Source organism: Alligator mississippiensis, chromosome 5, assembly GCF_030867095.1.
Source record: "Alligator mississippiensis isolate rAllMis1 chromosome 5, rAllMis1, whole genome shotgun sequence".
Lineage (NCBI taxonomy): Eukaryota > Metazoa > Chordata > Crocodylia > Alligatoridae > Alligator > Alligator mississippiensis.
Window position 1 is genome coordinate 125080035 of NC_081828.1, and position 18179 is coordinate 125098213.

At 40.1% G+C, this 18179-nt stretch overlaps 1 protein-coding gene across 2 annotated transcripts in view; it reads right to left on the reverse strand.

Moving 5' to 3' along the window:
• POU6F2 (POU class 6 homeobox 2) overlaps positions 1 to 18179 on the reverse strand; it is a 348304-nt gene that overhangs the window by 104040 nt on the left and 226085 nt on the right. For both annotated transcript variants that reach the window (XM_019483391.2, XM_059728668.1), the window contains exon 4: positions 15035 to 15384. In XM_019483391.2, coding sequence (XP_019338936.1) covers positions 15035 to 15384 — 350 coding nt within the window. The remainder of the gene's footprint in view (positions 1 to 15034; positions 15385 to 18179) is intronic.

Genomic DNA, 18179 nt, shown 5'->3' on the forward strand with positions numbered 1-18179 from the left:
TGAGAATAATTATATTTGTATAGAACACCTTGATACATATATAAAGGTATGCTAAGAAAGCTGTATAATTTTAAAAGTACTGACGGCATTGAAGAAGTGCAACTTCTGTTTGTTATCAAGGTCTTTGTTACATGAATAAAAAAGAGTATTGCACAAACACAATGACTTCTAATTGTCCCATTTGCTGATTTGTCTTTGATGCCTATAACTTTGATAATCAAAACTGAGAATTAAAAAAAATTAGCCTAAAATATTGGCCCTGATGCCCATATTTAGAGTTCTTAAGTTATCTCATGTGCAAAAAAGTTGAGCAATGATTACTCCAACTCATGTCAATGGGAGCTTCTGGCTGCTTAGTACTTTTATCAACTTTTATAAAAAGCTAAGAAGCTACCTTCAGGGTTCTGCTTTACTTTCACCATTATTTTTCTTTTAAATTTGCCCATACGGCTTTTTTTCTAGGATATCAGAACATTCTCTATTGAATTGTATAGAAATAAGACAAACATTCATTTCATGAAGTAAATTTTTCATTTAAAAGAAAAGAAAAATGCCATCTGCTCACTTTCTGGAATATCTTTGTTCCAGTAATCATGTTCTTGTGCCTCTTGTGCCTCCTGGTTAAGTGAGATATTTCAATTTGAGGTAGCTAGTTAAGTACCTTGAGGGTGTATCTACATGAGATGTTTGCTGTGCAATTAACTAATTAACTGCACAGTAAATGTCTCAGCATCTACACATATGCCCTTATTAGGGTGCAACAAACTTATTAACTCCACAGCAGGTTAGGACTTGTATATACAAGTCCTAACCTGCTGCAGAGTTTTTTCATGTGCAGCAGCTCATATGTAGACACCACCCTGGCTGGCTGGGGCACAGGGTGCTTCAGTGCAGGGCTATCTGGCAGTAACCCTCTACACTGAAGCACCTTCATGCCCTAGCCAGCCTCTCTGCAGCACATGGAGCCCAGCTAGAGCTGCCCTGGGCTGGCAAGCTGACCCCACTCTGGTCCACTACTAGCCTGGGCTGCTCCGACCAGGCTCCATGTGCTGTGCACGAATAAACCCTGGAGCAATATACGCTGGAGTTTTTTGCTTCAGGGTGCATGTTCGAATGGCATGCCTAGGAACAAAAAACTCTGAAGCAACAAGCTCCAGAGTTTATTCATGTGCATTAATCACATCTATAGACATGCCCTGAAAGTACTACGTTTAGTCCCTAATGCTAAAACAGAAAAGAGTGGAACCTATGCCAAAGCCTACAGTTGGTTTTCTAATTGGGTCCTATTGCTATGGTGCTTCAAAAGAAGAGTAGCTCCTACCCTCTCCTTCGTCAGGATGAGCTCTGGTCCAATGGAGAATAGGTGGGAATAGGGATACAAATGGGTACTTCAGATCTGAACTTGCCTGTTTACCTGACCTCCTATTGCATGTTCTTATATCATGGTAATATGTAGCTATAGATCTATATCCACTTAATAACGTGATATAGAACATATCGGTGTAACTAAATGCAATTTATGACATTAGTATAGCTTCCCTTATATCAGTTTAAGAGGGCCTTCACAAGCAGGATACACTGATTTAACTGAGGCCAGATATAGATCACACAGCAATGGTGCCTTTAAACATGCTGCACAGCTCCACATTTATTATCTCTAGGACTGAAAGCAATGCATCCACAAATGGGCTGCACCAAGGGCTGGCTAACTGGCAAAGCTGAGAGCCTGTGCCAGTAAGCTTGGCTTAGGCACTCTAGTCCAAGAGGCCACCTTTACACGGAACTGCGCCGCATGTCTGAGGGCAACACTGCCAGACAGAATATGTTTGTGGTATGAACATGGCTTAAATCAATTTTCTGAAATTAACTGTTTTGATTGGACTGGTGCAATTTCTCTGTGCATAAATCCTCAGTAAATCCTTTAGGGAGAAGTTTGTTGCACTGGCATGTGTTTATGCTTGAGCAACCCCTACCTATTTTAAAGACAACAACTAAGGATTTGGAAGAAATCACAAATGAAAGACAACTGCACTTCTGACCCTATACCCAAAGGGGCTAATACTGCACACCCTTAGTCATGTGAAAAAGTCCCTCTCCATTGTTTTCCATTGCCTACACATTATTTGCATGGGTAAGGGACTGCAGGATGGAGCCCTCAAGTTATGTCTTTTACTAGTGAATTCTTGCATTTTCCTTTTTTTTTTCCTTTTTTTAAAAGGTGTTAGGAATCCCTTGGAAGTAACTGAATATTTCAATGCAAATACATTTTGCATGTAAAATATAAAAATCTCTGTGTGCTGCACTTGAAATCTGATAAATATTTATTATCAATGCTGTTTGCTTTTAATCTGTTCAGGATATCATTCCTCCAGCTCTTTAGTACTTAAACAAAAATGGCATTTACATTACAATATTGCTTGCCAACAATCTCATTTTCTGGTTTAGTCAGCAGCCTTCATGCTTGATTAGTCTTTAATTATACAAATACCTACATATTAAAAAAGTTTTCTTTTTTCCATACTTTGAGCATGTAATTATTTTCTCTTGCATGCAATAACCTTTAATTTTAGGATTAAGCAACTGATTCTCTTTAGTATGGATGGATTTTTTCAAGTGTTAAAGCAAATTTGGTTATTGTATTATGACTAGGAAAATTAACTTTAGGAAAACCTTTCATTAGTGCATTTGACAGCACGCTGATCAGCTGCTGACAGAAACTGACAGAAACTTCAAAATATTCAATATACTTGGAAACAAAATGGGGTGCCCATTCTGTTTCCTTTGAACGCAATGGCAAAACTCTAATTGACTTCAGAGAGTGCAGGACTGGGGCCTAAGAGATGCTTGCTTTTGAGTTTTCTTGTTTTTGTAGTATACAAATTACAGTAGTAGCTAGATAGCCAAAGCTAGATTAAGGCCCACCACAGTATACTAACTCACTGTATGAGATCATGCCTCTCCAGAAGAATTTGTAATCTAAAGAGATCAGAGAAATGGTGGGAGCATAAAGAGAGGTACAGAGAGGTGAAAAGACTTGCCAGTAGGTCAGTAGCAGAGCTGGGATTAAACCTAGGGCACCTGACTCCACCATTGCTGCATTATTTACACTTGCCTTCTGAAGTACATTACTCTAAGAAAGTTAACTTCACAAAAAACAGCCACCTCAACTCCCCCCCTTTTTTCATAGATTCATACATTGTTAGGGGCTGGAAGGGACCTTGCAGATCATCAGGTCCAGACCCCCGCTCTAGGCAGAAAGACAACTGGGGTCAAGTGACCCCAGCGAGGTGACTGTCCAGTCTCCTCTTGAAAACCTCCAGGGTAGGTGATGTATAATTTGATATTTTGATGTATAATTTGATAATTGGATTAGAGTGCAACCCCGTTTGGAAAATTAATCTCTTCAGAGACAACACGATAAGCCCATTCCTGTAGCTGTTCCTAAAAGCCCAGACAGTTATTACCTCTGAACAAGCCTGTAAACTCAGAGTACCAATGATCTCCCCAAGACACGCTCATCACTCTTTGAATGTCTTTGGGGAACACATCAGTTATTTTAAGAATGGCTTTTTGTTTCATTATTCCAGACAGAACCTGATCCTGCCTCATTTGAAGGCAAAAAGAAAAAACAAAAGAAAAACCTCCAACTGACTTTATTAGGAGTAGGATCAGCTCACATCTAAGAGGATAACCTAGCAACACAGGGGAGTAAACTGAAAGCCATCAGAAAGATGGAAATGGACCAAGCACCTTGCTTGGTAGTGAATTCTCTTCTGAGACTGATCCCCAGCTTTAGGCTTTTCTTTTGGTATTCTGTATCATCCACATTTTTACTAAATTCCTTGGATCACTTTGTGAACTGAGCTACTTTTTTAATGTTTGTTGTAATTTGCAAAGATTCTGCAAGAGCAGGCTGAATGCAACTCTAACAATAATAATAACAATAATAAAAATAATAAAGGGGGAAAAGTTGAATTGTTTTTAAGAAACATTGTGAAGTGTTACATGGTACAGTGGCTTCGTGCACAATAGTCTTTAACATCTGCAAATTTGGTTTCAAATCCTAATTTTTTTCATGATCATAAATGAATTTGGCTGTCCACTCTAAGTCCCAGTGTGGCGCTTGGCCATCTGGAAGGTGACTCAAGAGAATACAGCATTTGGGCCCCACAAGAAAATCTGATATAAAAATATGAAGTGATGTCACTATATCAGCTCCTGATATAATGCAATGCATACATATTTCTTGTGGTGGGGACTATGTTCTCTAACAGTTTACAGCTCTACAAACTATTCATCTGAGTGAACATTTAACTTGTTCCATTGGTCTGTTCTGTTCCAAATTTTACTTGGTAAAGCAATAAATGTTGAATAACCATAAAATGCCACCTTGTATCCTATTTCAAGTAATAAAATAATAAAAAAGAGATATTCCACTTTTCTTGAATAAGTTCTTGGGGCAGTGGGATAAATAAATGGGATGTTTGGTTATTTTTGCCATATTATAATGGTCCCACTCACTTTGGAATAATTATCAGTCTCTGTGCAAGAAAGCTCCAAGGATGAAACTAGAAAGATACTAAAAGGGAAGACTGAAATATACTGGCAATTCTTCACTATTCATAAGCTGTACATTCATTCCTTAATGCCTACTTCCAAAAACACAGACAATGAAATTCACAAGCTGGGAAGCCTAGTAGCCTACACTAACCCTGTTCAAGGAAGCAAGACAATGTTACAGAAATTATTGAAACTTTCTGAAACAAAATACATTTTGGTACTGTTGACATGATGTTGCTGCTGTGATGGTCCAGGAGTTATGCAAGAGGCAAAGATTTTTGTGGATGATATCTTTTTATTGGATATAGTGGATGATATCTTTCAGTGGATGATATCTTTTTTAACTTCATCCCAACCACTGCATGGTTGGGATAAAGTTAAAAAGAAATAAGACCATTTTTCCTCCCTTAATAATTTTGTTATAAACATGTAACAATTGCAAAAGTAACAGGAGTGAAACAGAAATAAAAATAAAAATAACAAACTTGGAAGAATAACATCCAGGTGAGAGTAAAGGAGGGAAGGAGAAAGAGAAGGGGAAGGGGAGAAACATTGTTGGGCCCTGAAGGATAGAGACAAAAACATTTCATATGAGGGGACTTCACTAGGAGGTAGACAAGTTAATTTGGGCTAAATGTTGTTTACCTCACTAATATCAGCAATCTGACTCCTGTTAATTTGGGACTAGTTGTATGAACATTGTGGGCAGGGTTCTGCTTTTGAGCAACCTAATAACCAAACTTAATCTTTATCCAGAGCTCAACCTTTGCCTGAAACCTTTCCAGGATTCAAAACATTCAGCTAACTTTCTTTTCATTCTTTCTTTTTAAATTGTTGGATAACTCTTCACTTCTTGATGTTGATGGGGATCAAAAGCATAAATACTGTAGCACCATAAAAAGGGTTGTGATAAAAATGATTTAATCCGTGCAAACAACAGGAAAATTGGAAACCTTATGGGAGTCTAATTTCCAGGGTAAACAGATTCAGTGGCACCAGACCTGGGTTTCATGGCATGGAAGTTGGCCCCTGACTTTTTAAACCTATTGTACAGTACAGTGTGGTATATGACAAGTTCATGATTTAAAAGTAAATTATAGAATAATTCAGATCCACAAGATGTCAGGTCTGATTATTGATCTATTATCTGTCAGGATTACCCTTTCCCCATGTGCTGCTTTGTATCCATTTATTTAACTTGTCCTTAATTTAAGAGCTACATTTCCAGAAGGAGCTTTTAAAAAGACTCTTTTCCTGGCCAGTGCCACAGGTCATGTCCTCTGACCTTTTGATTTTCTGTTCTCCATGTAATCAATTGTTGGTTACTTCAAATGAAAGTAAAAGGATGGTGGAGCACTGGGGGAAAATGTAACAAGTCAGATTCATAAAGCTCATGTTTCCAGTGTGACCACTTGGATAAAGGTTTTTTTTTTTTTCCTTTTTTTGCCTAATTTGTTTCTAGTTGCAGCACTAAGGTCAGGATAAGCCAAGAGAACGAATGGAATAAGCATCCTGATGGGCTGCCTGAAGCTGGCTGGTGTTACGGATCAGCGTAAAACCAGCTCTCTTTCCTGTGCCTGGGCCGATGTAACTCACTGGAGTGGCAAATTACATCAGACCTACAGCTGTAACCCGACATTATGATTAATTTGATCAGTAATTTCTCCTGTTTTTCATTTTAATCGGTGTGACTATTCTGCTGTGGCAGGTCTTTCAGATCTAATTAAGATAAATTTCAGAGTAAAAGACTTGGCAGAATTTTCGAGTCAAATCCGAGCGTCAAGTGTGAAGACCTGCAGCACCAGTCAATCAATTTCCAGTAAAGACGGCAGGCTCTAACTCAGCAATCAACCCATTAACACTTAAGCAAATTTCATAATCTCCAGGACTGTGCTTAGTCACTCTCTCAAAACATTCTGGCTTCAAAAAATTGCATTATTATTATTTTTTTAAGACCTATTCTTCACTGATTCTGCCACAAGCCCCAAGAGAAGTTACAGGTGGACCCTGAAAGATCTCTGCAGTGCTGCCAAAACAATTTGGCTTTAAACTTTTTCAACTTAGTCTGGAGCAGTTTACTAATTTATTTAGGGCAGCTCCTAAAAGTTAAGCCAGCCCTGTGAGGTGTTCTTTTTTTCCAAGATGAAACTTGCAGTAGTATAACACTTGAGCTACATTATTCACCACAGATAATTGCTCTCCAACCAGATTCAGGAAGCCGCCAGGAAAAAAGGCAGATCATTCACCTGGCTTCCCTTGATCCACATGCCTCCAGGCAGAAGAGAATATTTCCTGTGATGATTTCCAATATAATATTATATAAACATATTTTAAAAGAGACCACTAACAGGTATTTCCCAAAACAGGAGGAATTCCCCTGGCCTGATCCTCAAAGGGAGTTGATGGTACTTAGCATCTCAGAGGATCAGGTCTTTTGTCCGTTTGTGAAAGACCTTCCATGTCCCTATGCGAAATGCATAATCAGAATGGTTACATCATCTCAAATGCACAGGCCGTAATGGAAAAATTTCTACATTTTTGTATTACTCCATTTTTCAGTGGAATGACAGAATTGCTAGAGCTCAAGGCTACATAGAGTGGTTCATCTATATTAGGATTTTAATCTATGTGATTTAGGAGCATGGTCCTTTTCAAAACCAGTTTAAGAGAAACCTGGATGGATGTAGTATCAGACTTAACTGATTTTGGTTAAATCGGTTTATTGAACTTCTGTCCCAGATTTCCCCCAGATTCAAGTTAACTCACAGTCCCCCAAAATCCCAGGATGCTTTGTACCTCCACCACAAACCCTCCCTGCCTCGCAGGATGGGCTGGCTAGTCTTGGCCCAGGTTGTTCGCTCCAGCTGAGCAGGAAGGTATGCTCTAGCATCCTTCACCTCCTGGCCTAGGCCACTGCAGGCATATGGCTGCATTTCTGGAATCAAAACTGAATGTCTGTTCACTTGCTTATTAGTTCAATCTATGCAGCTTAGACTAACCTACAAAGGTGAATTGATTTAGCTTCTAGCTTTCTGACTGTCTGTAATTAGCCCAAAAAACAGAATGCTTCTGCCCAAACGCCAGACTAGAGGCACTGACATCTGGTAAATCTTTCAAGACACTTTGTTTATTGGGCCTTGGATTCTTTTGTAAGGACAATATTATAGAAGCTGTGTCTTTTGAGGCTAAGGAAAAACTACTGGCAAAATGGATAATGTCACTGGTTTGGAAAATACTGTCTGGTTCCAATGACTTTCTAGAGATAGCAATGTAAAGCACAAGACACATCAGCCTAATATGTGGGTGCTGGCAAGACAGTTCCACTGGCTTAAAAATGTGTGCAAGGATTTTGCTGATATTTCTATCATTGGGATCCCTGAGGCTTGCTATGGCATCACAGGAACAGTCTTCCTTCCACTTAGTGAGGCTCTGGAAATAGAAGACCTTATCAGATATGGATTGTTTCCAAAATTTGCTCTGGGGAATTTTTTGTTTTTGTTTTTATTTTTTTGCAGTTTATTAAATACTCTAGTTGCTTCAGGGAGTTTATTAAATACTTCCATTTCAGATTCCAGAGATCGCTGGGCTGGCCAGCTTCACTTTCCATGGCTTTAGAGAATTCTCTAGCAAATGGTTTCCTGTATTAGACTTAGCTTCTGCCTCTTGGGTGTTAATAATGCCAGTTGTTTTGCTCGAAGATTAATTTCCTTCACTTTAAATGTGAGTCAGAGACCAGTTCTCCTTGTGCTTCTGAAAATAGCAACACCTGCAGAGTATATTTGGATGGACGAGGCAGCCAGTGCTCCAACTGAGAGGAGCTTTCCTCAGGGAATGGAGAGGCTCACATATATTCCCTTAAATGTTTCTTTGTTCTGTTTAAATACAGCATTCAACAGCCTTACAGTGTAGTGATCAAGTGCCTCAACTCCCCAAAATAGTAGCAGGATTCTAGGAGGAGGAGACAAGTTAACTAAGAGAAGATGAATCTTAACAATATTACTTGTCAAAAAAGATCAAAGGTCCTCCAGAGTTTAGCACCATTAGCAGCATTAGACTAGCAGGGTTAAGACATACCAGTTTCTGTAGCTCAGAACCCACAAGGGAGTGATACGGCCAGCATCACATCCAACCACCTCAGATCTTTCATCTTCAATGACCTGGCATGCATTTACAATTGTGTTGAGGGAAAACCGACTTCAACCCAAGTCCAGAATGAGGCTTGAATTTATGCTTCTGGAGATGTAGTGGGACACCTTATTAAGTCTTGTGACACCAATGTAGTTTTGTAGGTATTATGGAAAGGATGTACATGTTTCTTCAGGACAGTGCAAATTATCCTGCCCCTAAATAACCTCCCAGGTGGAGGAAGAGTTGCAGTGGTGGCAAAGGTAGGGATGTAAAAGAATCAAGGCATCAACAAGAGTGAGCAAAAGGGCTTTAAATCCTAGAGGGTAATAGTGTTTGGGAACGGTTGTGAATGTCTGTGTGTGGATGCAGTCCTGTGTACATTCACACCAGCGTGTGTGTTGCCTATCGGTGGCCAAAACATCATTCAGTAAAGGTTTTCAGACAAGGGGCTGGAAGTGACAGATGTTGACAATGACATGGTTCCAGTTATGACAACTGAGAATCTGCCCCGCAGTTTAGACACACAAAATAATTTCAGCCTTTAAAGTCTCAAAAACAAGGCTGCAGGTGTCCAAAATGGAATAAAAACGCTATTTGAATCATGGTCATAGTTTCATTCATTTGGAGAGGACAGGGCCTTGAATATGTGCAGAATACTCTCAAGTTTTGTGTTCTTGTTTAATGCAGGCAAAAGCACTTTCAGCAAGGTACCACCAATGAATTAAGTTTATTACAGGTGAGGTGCTATTTCAGAGCAAAGATCTAGAATTTGGACAGTTTCTTGAAAACCCATCATTTGGCAGGTTCACTCTTAGTAACTTAGGAAAGCAAGTTTTCCTCCTGAAATTCTTTGCAAATACCTCTTTTGCCTCCCATAGTGTAAAGTTTGGTTCAGTATCTCATTTTTCAGTCAACACCAAACCATTGGGACAATGGGTGAAAACTATTGTCCTGCCTTTAGCTGCTTATGAAAAGTTGTTTTTCCAAAATGTTTTCTAAATATTTGGGGGGCAAGTCCTGCCACCCTTATACTGAGAACTACCCTACATTGCATGTGAGCCAATTCATTACAGTGAGACTACTCACCATGTAAAGATGCTTCTTAGTATCATTATGGGCACAAAAACAAGATCTTACCAAATCAGGAGTACCTAAATACAAAGGGAAGCACCACTTTGAAAATCATAGATATGGACAGACAGAAAAAGAGCAATAACTACATTTTCTGTAAATTATTTTTTTCCCACCACTCTCAAAGCAATATCAAACTTTGTTGTTCTTCTTAGATCTCAACGACTTGTAATAAATTCCTGGAAATGTCAGTAAATGTTGAATCGAGCTTTTTAAAATAGATTTTGTTTTAATGAGAAACTAACCCTTGAATAAGTATTTTTTTTTGGTGGCTGTTGGAGCCTCAGGCATTTGTGTACACACTCTCTCTCAGTTATGGCTAAGTTTTTTCAGTCTTTCTTTCTTTTTTTCTTTGTTATAAAAGTATTGAGGTGCCAAATGCATTATTTAAGATTAGGATGAAAATTTAATCTGAAGTAGACTCTGTTTTTGCTATCTTAGGGTTTGCTCTTGCTTGGAAAGTTTTTGTTGTGTCCCCCAGTTACCTACTCCTGCCCTTTTATTTTTTTACCCATCATCTTCCTTCTTCAGTTTCAGTTATTGTAGGTAGGCTTCTATGACAAAAAGGTCCTTTAGCAAAGAGTTCAGAAAATGGACAGAATAATTTTACAGTCAGGGCAATCCTTGGGGGATTTTCCTGTTTGTCTACTTATCTTTGCACAGGAACAGAGCTGGGATTCTTCTCTACCTGCAGTAAAGATTTTACTTAGCAGATCTGCCTATCGGTGGGATCAACTGATCTGTACTGTTTAGGCATATGATCCATGTTTAAAATCAGTAGCTAGATTCATATCTGGGGCCAGAGTTGAACATACATCCAAAGCATTTTGTTCTGGTAGCCAACCAGAAAGGTGGGCTACTTATTTGGTAACCCAGTTGTATGCAGCATAGTTTGGAGACCTTGTAATTCCAAAAATATCCCTTGAATATTTTTGCAGCTACCCAGGATACAATCCCCCTGCCTTGACATGGTCTGAATACATGGTAACTGGCTCCTGTATTGCTCTGCCCCACCCCAATGCCAGGTGTAGCAACAGGGAGTTATCCAGGACTTGTGGGGTCAGATGCCCCACAGCTAGCAGTTCTCATTCAGCACAAGGTACTTTGGAAACCAGTGATAGGCCTGATGCTGCTCTTTGACTTACGCCAATGTAAATTATGAGTATCACAATGGAAGTCAGGCAGAATTGAGCCCCTTGAGTAAAATAATCCAGACTGGGGTCTCTCTTGTACTATTATAAAGTAACTATGAAGCTTGCTAAAAAACAATATTTTTTTTGTAAATGTAATCCAGTCCACTGAATTGAGTAACAGATGGTAATAAAATTATAGTGCAATATTACAAAACAATCTGACAAGAATCATTCTGAGAATTTTAGCCAGCGAGCAGTGCAGCAGTGTTATTAATTTCTGATCAGCTACAGAAAGCACCTCACCCAGGTTTGCCTAAGCAAGTCACTTTTATTTAATTTCCTTTCTGAAGACATGACAGCATCTGTACATTTTGAGATATAATTGTTGTTATCCTTCAGAGTTTTTGAAACAAACACAATCATCCTTCTGAATTACTGACTTTCCAAGATAATCTTTTGAGGTTGCATTGTTCTAAACTAATATCTCTCAGACAGATCCTGAATAATGTAAGAGGATAAAACCCACATGAAAAATCAAGAATTCAGAAATGAAATTTAACCTGTCAAATTTTAACTTAGTTGGTCTTTATTCCCTTAATATTCTTCAAACAAAAACCATTTCATTCTAGTTCATAAAGATCATTACCTTGGAGGCCATAATATCTTTAAATTTGGCTCCAGGTCGATTTTTAAGCTAAAGTATCAGACATAAAAAAAATATCCACATTCTAAGCAGCTATTATAAAATGGATATATGGGAGGGTGCCAAAAAAACTGCTGTATGCTATTTTTTCTATATTTGTACAACAGGAGAACAGGCTTGGACCCAATCCTGACATTAGACCCACATGGAGGAAATGGCTCCCCTTGTAGGTCAGATTGTAGGATTTAGGTTGGAAAGAAAAAAACCTTACCACTGCCCATTCAGGGAATAAGATTGGAGTGTTGTTGCAGCAGTTATGGTCTAAGAAATATGCAAGAAGCAAGGGTATGTTGGATGATGTTTTGTATTGGACCATCTGTATAATGGGAGAGATGTTCAATAAACCCTTTCAAAGGCATTTAAGCATATCTCTAGAGCAAAGTTAGAAAATAACCCCTCACCTTTGGAGACATTTCTGTGTTTGCATATCACTGATCTGCATATTAAACAGTCCCACCTCACTCAGTAATATGACAGACTGCTTTAAGTCATGCTTAAATATACTTAAATATATTGTGGGAACTCCAGGAGTATTGCTCTCTGCTTTAGAAATGTTCACAGACTAAGGCATTGGGACTGCCCACATTCTTAAAACGAAATAAGGGCTTTTGTTCCAAGTGTCAACAGTCAATGTGTTTATATTTTGTAAAACTGTTATTTCTTTCATATTCTAGTCTTGGAAAATGTTTGAGTTAAGGGTTTCTACAAACTTTGAGAGTATAAAACTAAACTTAAAATTCCAGGGTACAATTGTGATTGGCTTAATAGGGCTGCACAAAAAGCCTCTCCAAATTACATCTCTGTTGTCTCAGCAGGCTCCTTCATCCCTTTGATTAACACTGAGCCTTTCTATATGTGCATTAAGGTGCTTTTTCTAGTGTGCATTGAATTTAGTGTCTCCAATGTGAGGTATTAAAGAAATGTGCATTAGGCTGCCTTAATGTGCAGTAACAAATGTGCACAGTTTTTACGTGATGCTTAATGCACAGTAGCTATTTTACTGCACATTAGCATAATCACATTTTTATGTGACACTTTAATGCACAGTAAATAGGCTACTGTGCATTAAAGCATACATATAGATGATGATACTGGGTGTAAATTGTAAAGGGCGGGAGGGCTAGGGAACTAGCCTACAACTGTGGAGACCAAGGTTCAACTCTCTGCTTTATTACAGACTGGCAGTATAGCCTGGGATTGTGCCTCAGTTCCCCATTATAAAATTACCATAGTATTTTTTCCTTGTTTCCAGGGAGGGAGGAGGGATTGTGAGGTTAAATGCATTAAAGATGCTAAGGTGCCATCACTATGGATGGTAACAGCTTTTGTATCAACACCTCAAGCAAGAAAAAATTACTGCTGTTACACATTTTTTTGTTTTGTTTTTCTAAAATTGAGAAATGATGTTGTTTGTTAAGCCAAGTTTGCAGTCCTCCTAGTTGGGACCAAAAGCAAACCAGAGATGGAAACAAAGAAACTCTTTTAATCTAGATTAGGTTTGGGTGAGAGTCTAAAGCCACATCAGTGCTAAGGGTTGAAGTTTTATTTAGTATTAGCAATAATCTCTCAAACTGTTTTCATTAATTGCTAGCTACAATCAGTGTCATGAGGACAGTTCTCATAAGAAAATGCATCTTTACCAAAACTAGAGCCCCCACACAGTTTTAGATTTCATTTAAACCCCAGCCTGCTACGAGTGGGCTTATGCATGAAGTTAGTATGAATCCAAACAACGTGAATATTTCTAGATTTGAGGCCTTGGTTTTGGCTTCTCTGTACTAGAAATAGTTGGAAATTCATAAATGGAATGAAAAACTGGATATTTGTTTTAAAAACCAAATGCCAAGTAACTTCTGAGGCAAAGATTTAACTCTCACTAGTGTATACTGTATGTACTTAGCATACATTCATGGCTGCTATACTAAGATAATAACATGTAATAGCAATTCCTTTGGAGCTATTTCTGTCTCTGTGTGTCAATAATCTGCATATTAAAGAGTCCCAAAGCACTCACTAACATGATAGACTGTATATTCAGTAGTGGCTAAGTAGCCCTTAATACAATACACAGTAGGAGCTCTGGAAACATTATTCTCTGAAGTAGAAAAGGCTCATAGAGTAAGGACAATCTCTAGTGGATTTTTAAGCCTATTAGCTGAACCATTTTTAAAAACAGATTTTATTCACCTTGGTTTAACTCAGATTAAATGTGGCTTGACTGGCTAGTATGGACAAGACTGAGCCTCATTTAAACTGATTCCATTACTTGCATTCAAAAGTATTTTAAAATGTTAAAGACCCAGGGGTGAAACCAAACTGTAGATAACAACTTAAAGGCATGCAAAGTTTATAAAAGAAAGTAAGCCCCACTCTTGCAATGTTTCTAGCTGTTACTTAAAGTGCAGATCAACTCTGAAAAGTGGCCTCCAGGGATCAGCTCCTTACATATGATTTCAAATTATGTTTGTGAGTACAGTCAAATCTGTTCTCATAGATTTCATTGGAAGATGATTAAAATGATCTGGGAACTGACTTTTGGAAATATTTCATGGAACAAAAATCATGGGAACAGCTTGCAAGATTTGGTTGTCATCACACCCAACCCTAACCTGGATCCAGATCAGGTTTGAGCACTGATTTTTCATCAGCTATTGCCACTACCTGAAATGCAACTGTCTAGTTTCTTCATCTTCAGAGAACTCTTAAAATGCTGTAGAGCTGAATTTTGTTCAGCAGACCTGGCATTTTCAGGGTATTTTTGAATGTAAATGTAATTGAGAAAAGGTTCTTAGATACAGGATAGACCTGAGAGAAGCCACAGAGGAAAAGGAGAAAGATCTGCTTTAGAATAGCCTATAGTCTAAGAAGAGCCAATAGCCTCATCTCTCATCTGGGTTCTGGGAGATGCAGGTACATGTCCCAGTATCCCTGGCCTCCCACATCCCAAGTGAATGGGATGTGGGACTATTGTTATTCTTGTGGAGGAGGGTGGTTCTCTCTCTCTCCCACTTAATTTCTTATGAAAAAATGCAGAAGGTTTTGGCTGTGTTGGATGACAAATGACAAACCCTGACTTTTTTTTTGAGAAATGGAATTTTTGCTTTCAGCCAACCTTCCTTTTCAGTTCGGTTCGGAGTCATGAATCTTAAGAATTATATAACGCCCAGCCCCACTTTAACGGCTTCCATAGAGCTTTCTAAATTGTCAGGCATAGGCTATTGGCTTCAAGTAGCAGGCTAATGAAGGACTGATTCAAATTACCTGCTGCAAATCAGCCTGTTTGCTCAGAACATGCAGTGTCCATTTTATTTTCCCTGAAGTGGGTAGAAGTTTACTATCTGCTGCTACCCAGATTTTTGCCCATGATGTAACATCCTACCTGCAGTGGATTTGGTGAAGTGAGAGGAGATGGAAGGCCATGTCCTGGTGACTGGTTGGGTTTCTGAGGCGAGCTGGAGGACTGCTGAGCTTGCGTTTGTTGGCTCTGGCTCTGGTGCTGTGTTTGGTTCTGCTGCTGTTGGGGTTGTTGCGGCTGTTGGGGCTGCTGTTGGGGCTGCTGCTGCTGGGGCTGCTGCTGCGGTGGTTGTGTCTGCTGAGCTGGTTGCTGATGCTGGCTTGTTTGCTGCTGTGGTGGTTGTTGCCCTTGTTGTTGCTGCTGCTGCTGTTGCTGATGCTGGAGCTGCTGAAGATGCTGAAGTTGCTGAAGCTGGGAATTCAGGGATGAGGTAGCTATAAATGAAGATAATAAACAGAATTAGATAGGATTCAGCTCATGTTGTCCAATGACACTTACTATGAGAATATTGTATCACACTAAATCCCGGTCCTGTTACAGCAGATGGCAGCAGTTCCAAAATGTCAACGTAACTATGACTGTCCCACTGTGACCACTCTTCATGGCAAACTTTGTCTGCCTGTGATGCACTTAAGCCCACTAAATTAGTATAGGCAGATTTCCTCATCAACGGGAAGCAGTATAGCAGTGTCCACAAGGCACTGTACATGGTCTAATGTGAAGGAATATAGTAATTTCCACTCAGCTGTCCAAAGTGTCTTAAGGACATGCTTCCCACTTCTTCATCACAGCATGCTTGAGGGCACTATTGTATGGCCAGTATGCTCACCGTGGAGATACAGTCTATAAAAAGTGCAGTGCAGGCTCCTATAGGGCTTACAAAATCACCAAAAAAGATGACAACTTTTAGTTCTACCATGCTGAAATCCTGACCTCACTGAAATTACTGGTGTAGCTCCCCTTGATTTCAGCCAGTGCATACTTCTGAGACCTGATCTAGCATTCTCTGTTCAGCTAAACCAACCCATGAAATCAGTGGGAATTTCACCTGAGTGGACTACAGAAGATCTATGGGATGCTTTTATCCACCTCAGAGCATGAACTGGTGCCATTTTGTGGAGAGTGAAAGAATTGTGGCTGTAAAATAAAGAATGCTCTGAGAAGGTGAGCAATGATGCAACAGAGCTGTAATATTGACATAGGGTATTCATATAGCAGGTATAATATTAGCTGTGATGTTGCTTATAAAATCCTTGGATTATAAAGATATATAATAAAATGCATATGCTTCTCTGACATTAGAGACTGTTGCTTATCATTCAAAGCCATAGATGCTTTTCTTGAAAAATACAGCAGACCTGTACTTTTAGTACTCTCTTACTAGGGCTGTGCGAAATAGCTATGTTTCATTTTGGTTTCAGATTCAGCCGTTTCGGAGGACATGGATTCATTTTGGGGTTTCGGATCACTGTTCTGTTTCGATTTGGCCGAATCTATTTTGGAGTTTTGACACTGTTTTGGCGCTGATTTGGAGATTTGAATTGGCCAGGGAGAGGCAGGCACAGCTGGGTGGCTGCAGGTTCTCCCATGGCTCCTCCGGCTGCGCCTACCTCTGCCGTGGCAGGAGGAGCCGTGGGAGAAGCCCCCATGGCTGACCTGCCCAACCCCATGCCTCGCCTGGCCCCAGCCTCCTAGCACTTAAAAGAAGGCCCACACCCACCGGTTGCAGCACCAGCAACTGGGACCTCTGAGGGCTCATGGCAGAGCACCCCTGTGCAGCTCAGGGCAATGGGTGGCAGGGGGGATCACTCGCCCCCGCTGACACCCACACAGCAGCTGTTGCATCATGTGGGTGCAGTGCGGCTCTGCAGGGTGCCTTGTGCTGTCCAGGAGCTGGGGTTGCTCCAACAGTCAGCCACAGGCCAGCACTGCTCAGCCCCAGCGGCTCCAGCTCCCAGACAGTGCACAGCACCCTACTGAGTCATGCTGCACCTGTGCTATGAGGCAGCTGCTGTGCAGCTACCAGGAAGGTGGGGGCAATTTCCGCTGCACCCTGCGCTGCATGGGGAGGCTTTGACATGAGTGCCCAGAGGCCCCAATCACTGCTGCTGCAGATCGTCAGTGCGGGGCTTTTTTTCTTTTTTTTTTTTTAAGTGCCAGAAGGTTGGGGGATGGGTCCAAAATGCCTCCAAAACAAAATGGCTGCTAAAATTTTGCACAGCCCTATCTCTTACTACTGATGGCATAGATTATGGGTGTGGACACACAATATACACAGTAATTTACCCTAGATTTTCCTTCATAGTAGGAAGCCAATATGTGACTGGTTACTTCCATGCTGACTGAATAAGCGGGTGCTATAATAGCACATGGTCACTAGGTGTTGGTAAATGTGGTTTGCATTAACTACTCCAGGGGTGAAATTGTCTAGGAGAGTAAGCACATCACAGGTACACTGGCATAATTTACACTTCTGTGAAGTTACTCCTCACTGGGGAAGTCTACATGTGCAGTGGACTGTGCAGTTATTACTTCACAGTCATTTAGTACTTGCTTAAGCAGTCCCATCACTGCACGGTTATTTTCATCTCATTGCTACTGTATAGTAGTGTTGCTGTCATGTTTTATGCCCGGCAACGCTATCTCGCCATAGCAATGAGCTACAATGCAGTAACTTGTTGCTACGGCAACATAGCATCTCATGTAGATGTGCCCACTGTACTCCATTGTGGAGTAACTTACTCTGTAGTAAGGCTGTCCATCACATATCCACTCTATTTTCCCTGTGGGGTAAATTTAATTTCCTTATGAATAAACCAGTATGTTAACCTCTAACAAGAAGTCAGGATTAGGGGGTTCAGTTCACCTTGAAGGCACGAAGATAAGCATTTTATATATTCTCAAGTTACACAAATAGAGATTTAGCCACAGGAGAGGGCAGGAACAGTTCTCCTAGAGAAAACAGCTTTAAATTCCAACTAGAGTGTCTGTGTACCAGCAGCAGCTTCCTGGAGAATGCAGGCCCTTGCCACACCCATATTAAGACCCCACTTTGAAGGTTGTACTGGATTGCTGCAGGACTGCAGTACATGGAAAGTTTGCAAGTTCCATGTACTATACTGCAATCCCTCACCCCTTCCAGAAGGTCTTTTTGCCACCAGGATCTTGCATTCTGGATTTGATTAGTGAAAGGGAAAGTAACCTGGGACTGAAACAAACCTATAGTTTA